Raw genomic sequence first — 20,176 nt, forward strand, 5'->3', positions numbered from 1 at the left:
TTATATTTTTTGTATTATGTGCTTTGTATTACCCACCCATGTTTGTATTTCACTCTATATATAGCACTTTGTACAAAAGCAGTGCTATACAGACCATAAATAATGGGCCAGGATTGTAGATTCACAATACTGTGACCATTTGCTTTCTACCATGCAGTCACAAGGCTGAACACTACAGAGTCACAAGTCTGAGGGTCCCAACAGCTAATGAACTACCAACACCAGTACTGTTGCACTGTCCAGCAGTCATCACAAAGTTATGTTGTTTTTGTATGGCAGCGCAGCTCAGTCTGTTGCTGTCTGTGGAGTTCTGGGAATGTTCCCGCTTAGCCACAACAGTGGATCGCGAACACAGAGAATCGCTGTTACATTCTTGACTATTATGCCTGGTACACACCATGCGATTTCCCATCAGATAGATGGGATGAATCGATTATTTCTGACAGGTCCATTTTGTTCTGATCGATTTTCCGATCACTTCTATACAAAATCTATCAGAAAAACAAAAGGAAATCAGATTGGACCTATCAGGAATAATCAGTTCGACCCATCCATCTAACATTAGTTTTCAAAAAAATAAAATTATGCCACGTGCTAACAAACCCTTTCATGTAGTATGGCAGCCTCAGCTCTTGGCTTTCGGACATTATCCCCCCACCCCTTCTAGAACCTGTATGAGCCAAAACCAATTACGGGTACATCCCCCGCTTGTACTCGGTGAAATAAATTATTCTGATTCACTGTTCCATTGTGATCACCATATACTACATGTGCAACGCATAATGGCCTTGATTCACTAAACCGTGATAACTCAAATATCACACCTTATCTCAGATTTCACACCTTATCAAAGATATCACACCTTATCAAAGTTAACATGCCTTATCAGAGTAGCATAACGAGCGCTACAAACTTATGCCTGCTAATTGGCAATGGCACTCGCCCTGCCCTGAGCCCCTGCAGGCTTGTAGCGCTCGCTATGCTACTCTGATAAGGCAAGTTAACTTTGATAAGGTGTGATATCTTTGCTAAGGTGTGATATCTGAGATGAGGTGTGATATTTGAGTTATCATGGTTTAGTGAATCAAGCCCATTGTGTGAAACTACCCTAAGGCCTTGTTCACTTTGCATTGCGCTCCTGCTATCACCTGCGTTGAGTTTTCTAATTGCTCTGCTCTGCATGTTATAAGCGCTTTCGCAGAGCAATTATTTAAATCACTTCCTGACGTCAGTCAGGAAGTGACTACTTTGCCCCCGGAAATAAATACAATGTATTTATTCATTAAAGCGCTGGGGAAATTGCTATACAAACGGCTTTTTCAAGCGCTTTGCAATTTCCCTATACCTTCCAATCAGGGCAAATCGCCCTGAAAATGTTACAGGCAGCGCTTTTGTCAGTAGCAAGCAAACGGAACACCCCAATGAGAACTATCTCATTGGAGAGCATAGTGTAAGCGCTTTTAGGGCAATTTGTACAAATCACCTGCACTTAAAAATTCCAAAAACCACCTCTAGTGTGAACGAGCCCTAAGGGTTTATAGTCAGTTGTTAGGAACAGATTGCAATGTGACAAAATCAAGGTTCTGCTTGAAATGAATGATGCCCCATCCTCTTTGAGAACTTCCAAAAATGACCAATAAGGACCTGTGTTTACAAGTCAGGGGGATTCTTTACTTATTATTAGTTTCTGTTTCCTAACACTCATGTCACATTTAGCAAACCATGATAGCTGGCTTTCTCTCTATCATTATACTGCCAATGATTGGACATTTCCACAGGTAACCAAAAAGCACTGTCTAAAGAGGATGTCACACTACTAATGTTCAAATAGTGGTTGGTTCAAACTGACCAGCAATAAAATATAAGTGTAGGAGGAACAAACCCTTTAAAGCCCCAGCTCAGGCTTCTGTTTTAATGCATATATACTTAATGCATAAGAATTTTGCATAGCTTCCCTGTGTCAAGTGAAGCTCGCTTGGGATAACAGCAAGTCTGTGTGCTGTGGAACGCCCTTCAACCACCCATCAACCACATAAAGAAGTCAGTGATGAGCTGGGAGGAGGCCCAAGTTGTGTTTTCCTCTGACAATACCCTGCCACCCTGCTCTCTCTCCACAAGAGGGAGCATAGAGAGGAGTTAGGCTCAGCCAGATGATGGCACTGCACTAGTGAAGCAACTTCCAATCTCCAGGTAGCTCCATACTTTGTACACAGGTCTCAGGGTCATGTGACTGATTTTTTGAAAGGACATTTCTCAGAAAAGCAAATATGTAGTATGAAGTGTGAGTATGATAATCCCCTATTCACAGCCACAGTTACTAGCAAAGAAAACTGCAAGAGGAAGAATTAGAGCTTAAAGTATGAGATTTAAATGCTTTCAGAAACAGTACGAGTTACCTTATCAATGTAACTCTTGCCCAGGTCCTTTACTTCTTTCATGTTAATTTGGGCTTTGACCTTGTCTTTGCCTTTCTTGCCTTTCTTCTTCTTCCCACAGCATTTCTTACAGATGCAGAAACAGCAGCATAGCAGAAGCAAACCGGCCACAATCAGAATAGTAGCCAAAGCCCATGGAGGAACTAAGGGTGAAAAGCACAGAGAAAGTGATTTAGTAGTTATCCATCACACTCAAAGACAGTTTCACTGATAAGCAAGAGTGGCGATACACAACCCAGTTTTGGGAACAATGCCTCTAAAGCAAGTATTTATTGCATCTTGTAATTTCCTTGTATTATAAACAAAAATCTTTATTGCACAACAAACGACAACGCATTTCATGGGCAACAACATCCACTTCCTCAGGTCAATAATGTGCCTAGTCAGGAAGGTCTCTTGAAATTTTTTTAAATCATTCCCTGATGACGCTAGATTGTGAAACCAGACGGAAAGAAGACACTGCCAATAAGACATTAAAGCACTTTTAATGTCTTATTGGTTGTGGACCAGCTTACACATGCAAATTGTATTAGGGGTCCCCGGGTTCCTGGGCCCTGTATGTAAGTCTTTGCTTTAATCTTGTTTTTTACGGTCTATACCGGTTGTTTTTACAATAAACGGTTTACACTTAGAGTTGCCGTTTTTTGTTGTGTTTATATATTGGCCTTCCTGGATACCTTACCATATATCAGAGTGAGGGAGTGGTGGAAGTTTGGATCCATATCTGCTCATGGTCCGTTAGGATTACCACTGAATGCGAGACATACAACCTTATAATGTGGGTTGTTGGCAGCTGGTAAGCTCCTCCTACTCTTTTTTGGGTGATGGTTGGCCACAAGACCATGTGAGGTTGAAATATCACCGTGGTGAAGTTTTATTGACTGTATTTTTTCCTCTTTGATCTGTGCTGACTTCTTAATATCTCTTGAAATATTGCGATGAGAAAAACTTACTGGTTTTCAAGAAAACTGATTGAATTTAAGTAATTTAAAAGAGAAAGAAAAAATGTGTGGTGTAAGAATTTCAGCATTTCGGTAGTGTATCCACTCATGTACGCATCGCAACCACGCACATACACACAATGTTCTTCCAACAAATCCTACGTTAAACTCTGCTAAACTTGCTTCGGAATGGAGGGGCTTTGCACAATTTAGCCCTGCTCAAACAAGTATTACCAGCAGCCCCAGGAGACGGATTAAGTGTATTAATAAAGAATTGTGGTCACCTGTATAGCACAAAGCAATCTTATATGTCATTTGCTTTTATTGGTGTGTGTGGACCTGAACAAAGGAGATCAGATATTAAAGGCTGACATAAGGACCTAACCTTTTTATCCTTCCTTGGACTGAGTTAAGTACAATTAAATCTCTACCTTTATTCTTACTCAGCTAAGTTATTTGTCTGCCTTCAGTGTCTTGCTTCACTAGTTGACCCTGTGTAACCTCTGCGGGGAAGTAGTGCATGGATCAAATAAGCTTTTAGCTCCAACCGGGTGAAGACATAATCTCTGGTTTAGGAGGGCGGGGCCTTAGCCAAAGGTCAGTGCAATAACAATATCTCTGCTATTCTACAAATCCATGAAACAGTGTCCATAGCCGTGTTATTCTTACCTTGCTATCTAAATATGATGTATGTTTTTTATATATTTTTACATTTATTTATGTTCATTAATAACAGATTTTAATAAGAACCTGAGGTATATATTTATATACTGTATATATGCTCAGAGGGAGATAATGGATGCACTGCTTGCTTAGCTGTTGGAAACAGCCGTTATTTCCCACAATGCAACAGAGGTCCACAGAGAGGAAACTGTCAGGACCATGGCCCTGATATCACACTGTGGGTGGAATTTCACCTCAATATCAGCCACACAGATGTCCCTGATGATCTATTTGAGAAAAGGTAAATGTAAAGATTTCTCACGGGGAAAGGAGTATTGTCTACTGATTGGGATCAAGTTTAACTCTAGGTTAAAGTTCCTCTTTAAAATAATGTTTAAGTAAGTGCTTAAAAAAAACAAAAAACGCTTCAGCTGGAGCTATAGAATGTGGTAATATACTTTTAATGGGAAAATGTTTGCATATGAGCAGGGCCGGTTCAAGTAACAATTGGGCCCTAGGGCAAAATTAGCCTGGGGACCCCCAACAGACACCCCCGACCAAGAGGGGGCCCTTTGTTGCAGCTAAATTTCCCTCCTGGGCCCCTGAGCTGGCTGCTGACCCTCCCCCAATCACCTCCCAACTTAACAGACTCTGAGAGTCCCTGGGAAGCAACAGTTAAGATGGGGAGGGACAACTTGGGGGCCCCTACAGGCTCTGGGGCCCTGGGGCAATTTCCCATTTTTTCCTATGGCAACTCCGGCCCTGCATATGAGTACTTAACAGAGAAGGATGAAGTTAAAACGGGGCCTGAAGCAAGGTAGTAACTTAGGAATCCCCTGATGGTATTTTTGTTAAGTTGAGATGGGAGTGAGGTAAAAGAAAGTGGCAGCTGGGCACCTTGACATCCAATAGGCCCCAGACACCTGCCTAGGTTGTCTTGTGGATAATCCTACTCCAATAGTTGAAGGCTGAAGCTATGAAGGTGTAAGGCTCCTTTTACACTACTCATGGTCTTTACACTACTCTCAGCAGAGTAATGAGTAGCAATGGTGATTATTACAGGGTAGAACCAAGAACTGTCCTCCCAAAAATAATGCTATCTACAGTTTTGTAGATCATATACAATAAACAGACCAGAAGGATACTGGAAGAATGTTTTGGGGATAGATGAAGCCAAAATAGAACTTTTTGGTTGAAATGAGAAGCAGTACATTTAGAAAAAAAACATTGCACTCTAGCATAAAAACTTCATCTCATTAATTAAATAGGGAGGTGCAAGTGTTACTGCTTGTTTTGCTACATTTGGACCTGGATTGCTTGCCATCATTGATGGAAAAATGAATTCTGAACTATACTAGAGAATGATATTGAAAATGTCAAGACTCTCATGGTGGTTGCAGTTCTTGCAACCCACCTTTGTGAGTATAAATTTCACTGGCCTCGATTCATCAAGACTTATTGAATCAATTACTGACAGCTCGGTTAAATACCGAACTCGATAAGTTGATTTCAGGATTCATCAAAGTTATCTACAACTGTTAGCGAGCATTCGGTAATCATTCGGTAATGATGCAATAAAACTGAAGAAAGTGCAATTCATGAAAATGAAAGTGGGCGTGGTTTAGCATTACATTTAGGATTAGTTATCTCCTTCACTACTTCACTATTCCTGTCAGTTCATTGCTGACAGAGAAGATGGAGCCATTTGAAGTGGTTATGTATCAGCTGCGAGTGCTTCAAAGGCACAGAAGGGCAAGAATAAGGTCTAGAACCATATCAATTTGCAAGAGAATGGATTTTTTTTGCTATACCAGGACATCTGCATTTCTCTTGAATCATATTTGTAAGAGAACACAGGCAGTGCCAGAGTTAACTAAATTGCTAGCTGCACTATATTTTTTCAGAAAAGGCTCCTATCAAGCCATAGCTGGTGAAATTGTGGGATTGTCCCAAGCCACTTCCAGAATCCTGGTCCAGGTCAGGTGTTAAGCCCTATTCGGAATGTTGCTACGTGGTGTTCAAAGTACTGCCTTTTTACCCACAATTCCATGGGAATCTTATGGCCTTGTGTTAAATTACAACTGTAAAATGAAAATATTGACACGTTACCGAATGGTTATGGATATTTTATTGAAGTCACACCGAATGCAGAAAAACCTTAATGAATACAACTAGAAATCGATAAACTTCGAATTAGGTCATTTAATGAACTAGAAATCGCAAAGTTATCGCAAAGACAATGATGAATCAAGGCCTCAATACCTAACAATACCAGTTGCTCAGACATACTGCACCATTCATGCCTGTGGTCGGGACAAGATTGGATGCCTTCTGCTGGGAAACCCCAAAATGTGATATATATAGTTCTTACACCAACAGTAAGTGCAAACATGCTGAGCACTCACCCCAGATTAACCAATGGTAGAGAAGCTAAGGTTGGCAGGTGGCAGGTATTGTAGTCAGCAACAGGTGGTCAACAGTTCAAGTGAAGTACTGGAAAAAAATAAGGAGCGTAGGATGCAGAAGGAGGACAGCAGCAACAGGTGCTTAACTATTCATGCAAGATAACAGGGAATATGCTAAAGCATATTTAGAAAGTGGCAGCAAGTCAGCTGTCAGGTGAGCAATGCAGGCATGTTATCAGCGTGCGAGTGTCAGCAGGATGTAGCAGGGGGTCAGCAACAACAAGGCTAGCAGGTTTAGGTATGGGTCTTGTGTACCAAGGAGACAATATCAGGTATCTAGAAACAGGGACTCATACTGATCTCATACTGATCCTCTACGAAAACTCATACATAACTAATAATTCACACCGATCAGCAACAAGATCAAAAAGACTGTATGAATTCAAGCAGGCAGAGAGTTGTTTAAATAGGCTGAAGGATTGTCTAATGGAGAACAAGTGTGTCAGTTCATTGAGGCTAATAAGGCCAGCTTATCCAGGATCAACATTCCAGGAAGAAGGCAGATGTTTCTGCACAGGCTGCAGTTCACCACCAGAGAGCACTGATTCCGAGTCGCAGAGTTCTATGTTCAAGATTACATCATTACAAAGTAGTATCCCCAACACCTTTGTTTCCAAAGCCACTTCTGAATGTTTTTGTTGCAGCTATGGTAAATTGGAAGAGATTGAGCTACCAAGTTAGCTACACCAGACTGAATTTTATAGTTACGATACAACCAACATAACTGAGGGCCACAACTGAATCAAGGAATACAGAAATTAGGAGCTGGATATATTTGGAAGGAAAGACCCAGAAGTAGAAGTGGATATCTTGGTTTACTGGTATACGGTAAATTTGGATCTGAAGCTGAAGAAAGACATGTGAATAATTTAGGTAATACAGGTGTTGATTAAGACTAAAAAAAACAATTACAGTGATAGAACAAACGTTCACATGTGATACCATAGGAGATTTCTGACAGTTTTTAGGAGTGTCAGAACTCAGGTAAGCCAGAACAGTCGAGTCAATAGAACGTCCTGCTTCAAGTGTCTTCAGAGGACACAGAAGCCCATTAGGAAATTCACAAACACACTGCAAGCCAGTGAATTTTCCCAAGGAACAAAAACAGCCAAGAGACACCCCTGCTGTTTTCAGGTACTCACTGGCATAGGAATCAAAAAGACAACTCATACTACTGGGTCCCACTTGGTGGCCAAAGGTTGTGGAACAGGCTTGGGGATCATGGACTTTCAGAATATTTTGAAGATTACAGAGTTCAGGACAAAGTCTGAAATTATATTATAGGTTAGTTGCGTTTCGGTGTACCCCATCAGGCCAAAACGCATTGCAGGATCACTTGCACACGATTACACCAGACTAGGGCAGTGATCAGCAAACTTGGCTCTCCAACTGTTAAGAAACTACAAATCCCACAATGCCTTTGCCTTTGAATCATGACTGTGGCTGTCATACTTCTGCAATGCATTGTGGGGCTTGTAGTTTCTTAACAGCTGGAGAGCCAAGTTTGCAGATCACTGGCCTAGGGTCACTTCACCACCTTGGACCCCCCTGCTGCTGGCCATTGCAGTTTACATATCGTGTAATTCCGCCGTCCGTTCCCGTGTTGGAGTCAAGTTCCTGGTGTGTCCTGTGGCTCCACCCCAACACGGGAACGGACGGCGGAATTTGAGAGGAGCGGTGCACCTTCATAGGCCTTACCCGGGAGGCACGGGGGAGAGCCCGTTATATACTCTAAACGCCTGTACCATACCTAAGCTTGTGAGTACAATTTTAAGGAATACATTTTGCTAACCTTTACGGAGTTACGCTATGGTCTATTCATTCCCTCTGTGAGGTACATTGGAGCTAAACACCCTCTGTGAGGAGTACCTGAACTACAGGAACCATTTATCCGCATGGGATCATCTCCCTATACAGATAACAGAATAACAACGCATCGAGGACGACCCGGATGCCAAGGATGAACAACATCTTTTGAGCCCAATTGACCAGTCTGACAGTGGTCCACCTTAACGGGTGAGTGCGGTCCCAAAGGGGACAAGTCATCTTCATTTACCTATCTACTTTGAAGTGGAGCGCTTTCTACATACACGATATTTACAGAAGGGATTTGCTATATCCTGCAGAAGGGCGCATACACACAATATATCAACAGGAACTATCTGAACTATTTGATTTTGTTAAAGAGACTTTTTGCGGTCCTACAGATTTGACACTGGTTTATGAACATTGTAGCGCTATTTGTTATACACACCATTGCAGTTTACAGGGCGCTCATCTGATGGACAACTACCACAGGAGCACCCCTCTCTCTTTTTGCTTTATAATAATGATTTGTTAATCATAAAATGTATGTGTAGTTTTTACTTTTTCAACTTTTGCTGTGATATTCTGAGGAAGCACATTTATTATGAAACATGTGTCAGGCTCCTTTTACACTTAATTAGTTGCTCTCAGTTATAACTGAAAGAAAACTGATTTTCAAAGTAATCTCCATGTTTTTCTATGGCTCAGTTCACACAATACACGTTTTAACTGAAATCTTTTTCACAATGCACTGCTATGGAAAAAACTCGTACTAACGCATACTAACGCACACTAACGCTTTAAGTGTAAAAGGCCTGGACAGCAATTCAAATCAAACCCTGTAAACAGATATTGGCCCGTATGCAATTAACTTTTATTCTGAGTTTCTCCCAGGACATAATTTTTCAACTTATCTAAAAATAGCTTTTTAGCACTAAGCAAATAACAAAAGTACTAAAAATGAGGTAAAAAAAAGTAATATCAAACTTAATTTGAGTAATTTCTTGTTTAGTGGGAGGTACTGGTATGTATTGATACAGCTTGAAAGTATCAAATATATAGAACTCAGGAGAAACGTTAATAGGATATGGGCCATTATGAACTACTGTATGTATTTGGTATCTACTGTTGGCCTATATTGGGCATTACTCTCTTTAAAAATCCCTGCCATTTTACCATTTTAAAGTGTACCTGAAGGGAAAAATTGCCCCTCCATATACTTACCTCAGGAGGGGAAAGCCTCCTAAAGACGCTTCCCCCGTCCTCCTCGCCACAAGGGATGCAGCGCTGGGACCCCCAGAGATTTACTTGTTGATGCCTGTCGGCGGTGTGTGCATGTGCACTAGTGACTCTCCATCGGGCTCCGGCGGAAATAGCCAGTTGGGTCCGCTCTACTGCACAGGTGCGAGCCGTTCACCTGCGCAGTAGAGTGGAGCTGATCGTGCTCGGCTATTTCCACCAGAGCTTGAGCGGAGAATCACTGCTGTACATGCGCTCAGTGGCAATTGTAAATATTGTGAGAGACTGTTCAAGGAGAGCCACAGCTGGATCCGGCTGGCTGAGGAGGACGGGGGAAGCCTCATTAGGATCCCGAGGTAAGTAGCCCCCCAGGGGCACTTTTTTCCCTACAGGTTTATTTTAATAACATCCTATAATGGGACATTTGTTACTGTTATTCGTTTTTCACTAATTTTTCAAGTTTGGGGAGGGGGGGATTGAAAATTGAAAAAGTTACATAGCCACCAAAATAACTTTAGCTACATGTTCTTCTGAATCTAAACTACAAATGTAAACCATTTTCAAACTACAGCGCACCTGTCATAATACAGTATTACTCGCCTGTAATCTAAAGGGCACAGGCCCAATTATAATCTGAAAGTTCTTGTAAATTATGTGAAACCTTTCGCTATATGTTATATTTTAGATCAGAAACTTAAATAAACAAAGTTAGCAAAATTGAGAAATGGTAGGAGAAAATAAAGAGAGAGGATTCAAAGAAATGGGTGTTGATATTTCTTGCTGTATGGACAACAGACTCAATAAACTTATTTATTACTAGTAAAAAGGCCCGCCCGTTAAAAACGGTTGCTAGGCCGGGGCCACTAGCATAGCACCCCCCATCCCCCCACCCCTGCAATCCGCACATTGACGCGTCGCAATTGCCCATCCCCCATCACTGTCCAAAGTATATGCACACAGGGAGCTGCTTGCTTGGCAGTTGAAAAAAGCTGTTATTTCCCACAATGCAATGAGGTTCACAGACAGCAAACTGGCAGGTCTGGAAGCAGGGACACAAACACACACAGGGACACACACACAGAGACAGAACACAGAGACACTTGAAAATTATTATATAGGATTTGAAAGGAATATAGAGGCTGCCATCTTCATTTCCTTATAAACAATGACAGTATTATTTAATACTTTAAAGCACACGTGAACTGTGCTTAAATCTATTGGCTTTTACTTACCTGGGGCGTCTCGCAGTCCCCAGTAGACCCTTGGTGGCGTACATGCAAAAATGGCGCCCGGAAAAACCTGGCTTACCCTGCTTACCCTGCTCCTGCAAATGTGCCATCAGTGTTAATTACTATTCCCCCTCTGGGCCACCATGGACCTGGGGAAAGACATAATTCAGCTGCCAGTTATTGCTGGCTGCCAATTGACACTGTTTTTCAAGTAATTTAGGCACCGTCATTTGACGGCGCCCAGATTACCATTTTGCACTGTTTCGCCCTTGGCATCCTCTGAGTCACCTCAGTTCTCCAGCTGGCAGCTCTGTAAGTTGTGCAACTAGAACTCCAGCCACACTGACTCCACATGCACGGTCTTGTATGTAGGCCCTTCTTCATTGTGCTCTCGTCACTGGGAGCATTCTGCACATGTGCAGTTCATTCTTTTAAGATTTTCACATGCCAGTCGGGAAGGGCACGCAGATGGGACAACACATGGGCAGTGGCACTGGCTGCAACTGGAGTTCCAGCCGCACATCTTACAGAGCTGCCAGATGGAAAACGAAGAGGATCCAGGGGACTTCACGGACCACAAGTGACTGGAAGAAGCCAGAAGTAAGTAGACGTCAACAGTTTTAAAAACAGTTCAGGTGTGCTTTCAGTCACTGGTCCGGAATGACTGATCAGACTCCACTGGCTGCATGCTTGTTGCAACTGTGTGAATCAAAAGAAACTCGCTGGCCTTCTTCAGGTCATGTCACCAATTATTTTAACCACTTCCTGTAAAATAAACATTTATAAATGTACTATGTGTGCACCTCTAGTGCAAATAGGATGTTTATATAAATGTCCCATCTGCTGAAGTGCACATGCATGCACATTTATAGCCTTCAGCCCATGCCATGAAATGGTTAAACAAGACTTTTAGCTGCAGAAGTTTCATCTTCCATAAAAAAGTAACATTTGGACAGCCTCCTAAAGTATCACATGGTTTATGTTGAATAGTACCTGTAGGAGAGGTTTATAGTAGTTTATAACAATGCAGTAACAAATATTAAAAGAGGGGAATGGATCCAAGAACATTTAAGCTAGGTTCCAACTTGAGCCAGATCTTGAACGGCCAATGTGAGCGAACAGTGTGGTCAGGACCAGATTTCTGGAGAGGCCTCAAAGGCCTGGGCCTTGGATGACTGCAGACCAATGGGGCACCTGGACAAGAAAGAGGGGTTGCTACATATGAAAAAGGAGGCTGAAAATGGGGACAACACATGAAGAAGGTAAAATGATACCCAAGGAAGCAGTTTATGAAAGAGGGGCTGCACACATGGATGATACATATGGAAGAGGTGCTGCACATGGAATGGGAGGGGCGCTGCTGCACAAGAAAGGGGAACCATGACATACTTGGCCTAGGGCAGGGATGTCAAACCAGTCCTTCAAAGGGCCAAGGTCCTCACACATTTTTGACACACCTCAAATGAATTGATGGGTCTGAATCAGGAAAGGTGGGGTCCATCAGGTAAAACACATTCCTCTCTTTCTCAGTCCATCCTAAACACTGACATGGATCTGGCCCTCCAGGCCTGGAGTTCGACATAAAGTATAAATCCAGCCTTAAGTGTAGCGTCCGCTTTGATGGTCCTTTGGGAGGGGCGGTTGGTGGCCAGAGTGCGTGCGTTTCAACCATAGGTTATATGGAAAATGCATCCACAGTTTGGGAAAAGTGAACTGCGCTTACCACCACAGATACAACCAACAAGTGTGAACGGATCCTATTTATAAAATAGGATCAGTCAACTATCAGTTTTCCGATATTGTAAAATGGATAGAAAAAATGTAAATTTTTCTGTTAAAGTGGGAACACAGCCTTAGTACAAATAAAATCATTAAAGATCTAAGCAGAAATCACTAAGATTATCTATAGGTTACTTTGACGCAGGCAAATCCAAAGAGCAGTAATTGTTCAAATTAGTTGACACGATGTAGATAAATAAGATTGCCTGCACAAATTAACATGCAGCTTGTCTTTATTATTTCTGTTCTCTCAATCCTGGAGAATTATTTGTTTTAAAATGCTGGGATGACTAAAGTGTGTACCTGTAATGGAATCATTCATTCAGCATTGTAACATCGTAGAACAAACACCCATTCATGTTAAGAACGCCACTTCCGAGTAATCACGGCATGCAGCTAGCATCGTTCTGGAAAATGGTGCCGTCGGCTCCTCGTGGGCGGGTGACATCTCATGCTGCATAGCACAGATGTTTCATGGCGAATGACTCGTGAGCCATCTCTACATTATTTTTTTGTTGAATGATACCAATTACTCAGGTGTTAGGAAAATATCCTGTTTTTATCACAGGGAAGAAAGCATCCAGCTGGCAAGTGACTGAACACAACCGGGATGTTCTGTTCCAGCGTCATATTGCTGAGTAACCCTTTGTGGCACACCGTTCACTAATTAGAACTGCATAGGGTGACAGGCACTTAATGCAGGCTGTCAATTTAGGTCTTTTGTTTCTGCTGACTCTCTCACCCCATCTTTCCATATCCCGAAGCGATGGGTAAGAGATTACCGCACTCTCCACATATTCTTCTTAGTTTCCCTGTTCTGTAGCACTGAGGGATCAAGTAATCAATCGATATGCCAGATAAACATGGTTCCATTCAATTTAGTTTCTCTCATTGGGAGAGCCACTGGACAAAGACATGGGGGGGGGGGTCATTATTACTCCTAGGCTAAAGCTTGAAACACGCCATCAATGTTCCTCGAAAAAGGAACTTTATCAAAAGATAGTAGTAGGGAAAAAAAATCAATATATTGCAAAGTGAGAAGTTGAAAAATATAAAATAGTCTAGATCAAGAAATGATGGAATCTCGCCGTGTAATTCTTTCATTTTGTTTGATCTATGAGCCTGAGCCTGCGGGAAATTATCTTTACTACTGATAGACATGTAAAAAACCTGACAGCACCAACCATTAAAACAATTGAGGAGTCTATAGGAGTTTAACGGGGAAAAGGATCATTTGTGAATTGTAAGGAAGGTCACATGTCATTTCTCAGCATATAAAAACAGTTTTTATACGCTGAGCAATGACATGTGACCTTCCTTACAATTGACAAATGATCCTTTTTCCTCAATAAACTCCTATAGATACCTCAATTGTTTAAATATATTTACATAGGGAGGTGGGGTACAGTATTGAGTGGGCTTCCGCCCCTTACAATATTGCTCTATTGTTACATGAGTCTACCACCAACCATTATCTATAAGCGCACCGACTAACCCACAAACAGTGTGATAGGCTAAAAGGTTGGGCATATGTTCGCTTGGCAGTTGGAAGCAGACATTGGGCTTGATTCACAAAACGGTGCTAACTGTTAGAACGCTGTGAAAAGTGCTTCACGTGAAATTTTGCATAACAGTTATCGCGCACAAAAATTTGCGTTCATGCGTTAACGTGATTTTTTTGCGCGTTAACGTTCGCACGATAAATTTGCATTATCGTGCGAACAGTAACGTGCGAAAAATTCACGTTAACGCGCAAACGCAAATTTTGGCGCGCGATAACCGGTTTTCACATGAAACCCGATTTTTCACGTGAAAATGGGCTAAAACGCGCTAAAAGCCATGCTAACAGCCGTGCTAACAGCCGTGCTAACAGTTAGCACCGTTATGTGAATCAAGACCTTTATCTCCCATAATGAACGAAGATCCCAGATAGGAATCTGACAGGGCCATGGCCCTGACATCACACTGTGGGAGGGGGTTCACAACAATTTAACCCCCCTGGGACCGCCTAACGCCGATGGGCGTCAAGTCCTGGGGCGCATCTCCTGCTCGGGGGGCGGAGCTCCGCCCTGCCTTCAGTCTCCGAGTCTCAGGAGACTGTAAAGACGGCAAAACCGCCGTCTATTTACATGTACAGCGCTGTGATCATCAGCAGCGCTGTACTGGGGACAGCCGTGTGACACGGCTGTCCCCCTGGGGGACAAGAGAGCGATTGGCTCTCATAGGCAGAAGCCTATGACAGCCGATCGCCAGGATTGGCTGGCTGGGGGGAGGGAGGGCTTTGATAAAAAAATAAAAAATAGTAAAAAAAAAATAATAAAACAAAGATATAAATATTTATTTTAAAAAAATAAACAACTTGGGGGCGATCAGACCCCACCAACAGAGAGGTCTGTTGGTGGGGGGAAAAGGGGGGGAATCACTCGTGTGCTGTGTTGTGCGGCCCTGCAGCTTGGCCTTAAAGCTGCAGTGACCAATTTAGTAAAAATGTGCCTGGTCTTTAGGGGGGTTTACCACTGTGGTCCTCAAGTGGTTAAAGGACTACTATTACGGAAAACAGTAGGCAGTTAAAATCGGACAGGTTTTGGGCCAGTCTATCTCTTCATGGGGGATTCTCAGGGTTCTCTTTGTTTTCAGCATCATTTCCTGAACAGCAGTTGCAAAGTCTAACTGACAAAATAGTGTGCAAGTGAGTAGGGAGGCTGGCTGGTATCTTACTATTCTGGCAGTTAAACTGCTGTTCAGGAAATGCTGTTGAAAACAAAGAAAAATATAAACAAAAAGTCTGTCACGCGCTAAACTTCAATTATTTAATTCTCTTTTTATTGAATAAAATTCCTCAATATATTCTCCAAACTATATATAGCACACTGTTTCAACCTGTATCATACTCTCATCCACACTCAAGAAGGGCCCTTCTAAAAAAGCATGCAAATCCAAAATCCTTAAAAAAAACCTAATGGATCAAAAAAATCATGTAAAAGATGTCCAAAAATATCGATAAAAGACCAATAGTGTCATTAAAATATTGCAGAAGACTCAAAAAAGCAGAAAAAATGAGGGATAATAAGTCTACTTCCTCACATGGTGAATATTCCTCACTACCATCCTTAAGATGTTTCCTCAGAAAATGTCCTATATATGGGTGAGTATGAGGGTATGTAACAACACCTGAAGATAGGAGCAGATCAGACCGTGAGTGTGGTATACTCTTTCTATATTTATTAAAACGAACAACTTGGGGTGGAAGATAAATCAGCTAATGCTGTGACAGAGACTCTCTGCATATATAGGACATTTTCTGAGGAAACATCTTAAAGGAATACTATCGATTGAAACGACTTTTTTTTTAATACTCTATATTAGTGTACACATTACCACTAGTGCTAGGGGCACTTTATTTATTCACCCAGGTCTCTCTCTCGCTATCCCTGCTTAAAAATTCATTTCTCACACAGCTCATAGTAGTTTGGGTCACCCTGAGCTGCTTGGTTACTCTGTCACACAGCTCACAAATATATTTCACTGTGTCACTCACAGCATGCAGCAGACATGAGGAGAAATAGGCTGATCTGAGGTGGTAACAGGTAACTAAATGAGCTGTAATATTGCTGGAATATAACTAGCTATATAACACTAGTCTGTGTTTACACTCAGACTGGCTGCCTGCTTGAGGTGATTCACTCCAGGCTGCATCCACTTTACAAGCTGCTGAGAGGGGCAGACCACTGTCTAGAGTTGGGCCGAACCTCCGATTTTAGGTTCGCGAACCGGGTTCGCGAACTTCCGCGGAAGGTTCGGTTCGCGGTAAAGTTCGCGAACCGCAATAGACTTCAATGGGGATGCGAACTTTGAAAAAAAAAATAATTATGCTGGCCACAAAAGTGATGGAAAAGATGTTTCAAGGGGTCTAACACCTGGAGGGGGGCATGGCGGAGTGGGATACACGCCAAAAGTCCCCAGGAAAAATCTGGATTTGACGCAAAGCAGCGTTTTAAGGGCAGAAATCACATTGAATGCTAAATGACAGGCCTAAAGTGCTTTAAAACATCTTGCATGTGTATACATCAATCAGGTAGTGTAATTAAGGTACTGCTTCACACTGACACACCAAACTGTTCACTGAACAGAACAGGTATGCAGTGGCGGGTTCACTGAACAGAACAGGTATACAGTGGCGGGTTCACTGAACAGAACAGGTATACAGTGGCGGGTTCACTGAACAGAACAGGTATGCAGTGGCGGGTTCACTGAACAGGTATACAGTGGCGGGTTCACTGAACAAAACAGGTATACAGTGGCGGGTTCACAGAACAGGTATGCAGTGGCAGGTTCACTGAACACAACAGGTATGCAGTGGCGGGTTCACTAAACAGGTATGCAGTGGTGGGTCCACTGAACAGAACAGGTATGCAGTGGTGGGTTCACAGAACAGGTATGCAGTGGTGGGTTCACAGAACAGGTATGCAGTGGCAGGGTCACTGAACAGGTATGCAGTGGTGGGTGGGTTCACAGAACAGGTATGCAGTGGCAGGATCACTGAACAGGTATGCAGTGGTGGGTGGGTTCACAGAACAGGTATGCAGTGGCAGGATCACTGAACAGGTATGCAGTGGTGGGTGGGTTCACAGAACAGGTATGCAGTGGCAGGATCACTGAACAGGTATGCAGTGGGCTCACTGAACAGAACAGGTATGCAGCCAGGAAAAGCTAAGCCTAACTAATCTTTCCCTATGAGAGACAGACAGCAGCTCGCCCTACTCTCTCTAATGCAGGCACACGAGTGGCCGTAATGGCCGCCGCTGCCTGCCTTATATAAGGGGGGGTGGGGCTCCAGGGGCTAGTGTAGCCTAATTGGCTACACTGGGCCTGCTGACTGTGATGTAGAGGGTCCAAGTTGACCCTCATAGTGCATTGTGGGGCGAACCGAACTTCCGGAAACGTTCGCCTGCGGGAGGCGAACGCGAACCACCGAAGTTCGCCGGGAACCGTTCGCCGGCGAACCGTTCAGCCCATCTCTACCACTGTCTACAATTAGCATTATTAGTATCTTTATCAGTCAAGAGAAGCAAAGATAATAAACACACATTGCTAGAATCTTTAACCCCTTACCACCATATCAATAAGATTCTTTCAGCAAGGTGATAATTAAACTATAAACTGAGGAGTTGATAGCAACTCCCCTGTGCAGAGACATGGTCTAGCCCTCTGGGAGCTCAGTATTAGATACATTTTGTATCAAACACTGACGCCAAAACTGACGGAGGATTTTACAGCTGAGAGGAACAGCTGTGTGAGGAATCAAATTGCTCCTAGTACTTGCCCTAATGTGTGCTACAACATACAGCATTTAAAAATAAATGCATACATCGATAGTATTCCTTTAACCTCCTTGCCGGTTATCCCGAGCTCAGCTCAGGGTAACCTGCGCAGGAGGATTTCTCAGGCCCCGCTGGGCCGATTTGCATAATTTTTTTTCCCTACATGCAGCTAGCACTCTGCTAGCTGCGTGTAGTACGCGATCGCCACAGCTCGCCGCCGATTCGCCACTACCCGCCGCGCCGAGCCGCCCCCCCCGCCCCAGACCCCTGCGCAGCCTGGCCAATCAGTGCCAGGCAGCGCTGAGGGGCGGTTCGGGATTCCCTGTAACGTCCCGACGTCCATGACGTTGCTGACGTCATCCCGCCCCGTCGCCATGGCGACCGGGAAAGCCCTGCAGGAAAACTCATTCTCAACGGGATTTCCTGCATACTCTGATCGCCGAGGGCGATCGGAGTGGGTGGGGGGATGCCACCGCTCAGCGGCTATCATGTAGCGAGCCCTGGGCTCGCTACATGATTTAAAAAAAAATGAATAAAAAAAAAGTGCGGCGCTGCCTCCTTGCCGGATTTTTTAGACCGGCAAGGAGGTTAAGGATGGTAGTGAGGAATATTCCCCATGTGAGGAAGTAGACTTATTATCCCTCATTTTTTCTGCCTTTTTGAGTCTTCTGCAATATTTTATTGACACTATTGGCCTTTTATCGATATTTTTGGACATCTTTTACATGATTTTTTGATCCATTTGATTTTTTTAAGGATTTTGGATTTGCATGCTTTTTTAGAAGGGCCCTTCTTGAGTGTGGATGAGAGTATGATACAGGTTGAAACAGTGTGCTATATATAGTTTGGAGAATATATTGAGGAATTTTATTCAATAAAAAGAGAATTAAATAATTGAAGTTTAGTGCGTGACAGACTTTTTGTTTATATTTTGATTGCTTTATGAGGTTTTAAGGGGACCCCTCAGTCCTACACGCTGTTTATAGGAGTAGACGATCCCCTTCAGTGCCTGGTAAAATTTATATTATATTGAAAACAAAGAAAACCCTGAGACTCCCCCATGAGGAGATGGACTGGCCCCAAACCTGTCGGTCCTGTCAGATTTTAACTGACTACTTTTTTTTCGCGATAGTGGTCCTTTAAGCCTCACGGTTTTCCCCTAATGATCTATTCGAGAAAAGGTAATGTTTTTACATGGGAAAGGGGGTATCTGATACTGATTGGAATGAAATTCTATCCTGAGTTAAAGATCCTCTTTAAAAATAAACAAACAACTGCTATAATGGCAAAACCTATAGGCATACTTACAGTACTCAAGTCATAAGAGCATTATACAGGTCGCCATCTTGAACTCACAAAGGACTAGCACAAAAGTTATGGTACACCTAAGTTGAAAAACCTCAATAAAAGTAATAATTATTCTGTAGCTGTAAGTTAAAAAAAAACAAACCAAACTGATAAGCTAACATATTTTCAACTACTAAATTAGCTATTTAATACCGCTGCTATTACATCCCTATATCACTAGCTTTCCAGAGCAGGTAATCATGGGGGCAAGGTTGCCTATAATGGAGAGTTCTGATTGAAAGTGCTTGGGGATAATGGATCAGCCCTGATTTTCTCCCAATCTCTTTTCTGTCAATTCTGCTGAAACGTTTTAATGTCACATATTCAAAAGGAAATAACCATTTTATCCTCTACACAGGAAAGACAATGATCCTCCAATTATCTCACAGATTTTCCCATATCTTGGGAAATCTCTGCAGGCAGTAATGAGCATAGCATCCAATTGTTAATGCTCACAGTGAATGGCAATAACTGTACAGACCAGTCTCACCATTACTGTTAGGTGATATATGAGAAGGCAATCATACATGGCTGCATTTTTGCAAGTAATGGACCTGATACAAGAATCTCTTATGGTAATCAGGCTACTGTATATGTTATGATTAAAGTGTACCCGAGTCAACATGTGACATGATGAGATAAGCATATATGGATAGTAGAAAACATTAATAAACCAGGCTGTTTTACTTGTTTTCTATGCTGCCTGAAAGAGTTAATTTCTAGGCATGGAAGTGACAGCTTCTGTCATGCTGGCACCTTGTTGGGAATATACTGAACATCACTGATAAGCAAATAACAGCCATAAAAGTTTTCCTGGCAGGGAAGGCAGGGAGATTTAAAATACTCTGAGACACATAATAGGCTGACACTGATTCGAAACAGTAAAAAATTCAACCTACTTTGTACATTTTTAAATATAAAAGAAAACCCTGAGATACTTAAAATAGGGAT

At 42.5% G+C, this 20,176-nt stretch overlaps 1 protein-coding gene across 8 annotated transcripts in view; it reads right to left on the reverse strand.

The window, feature by feature from the left end:
- Positions 1 to 20,176, reverse strand: part of LOC137522827 (synaptotagmin-1-like) — a 304,083-nt gene that overhangs the window by 55,217 nt on the left and 228,690 nt on the right. For all 8 annotated transcript variants that reach the window (XM_068242935.1, XM_068242939.1, XM_068242938.1 and 5 more), the window contains one exon: positions 2,397 to 2,578. In XM_068242935.1, coding sequence (XP_068099036.1) covers positions 2,397 to 2,578 — 182 coding nt within the window. The remainder of the gene's footprint in view (positions 1 to 2,396; positions 2,579 to 20,176) is intronic.

This window comes from Hyperolius riggenbachi, chromosome 6 (assembly GCF_040937935.1).
Source record: "Hyperolius riggenbachi isolate aHypRig1 chromosome 6, aHypRig1.pri, whole genome shotgun sequence".
Classification (NCBI taxonomy): domain Eukaryota; kingdom Metazoa; phylum Chordata; class Amphibia; order Anura; family Hyperoliidae; genus Hyperolius; species Hyperolius riggenbachi.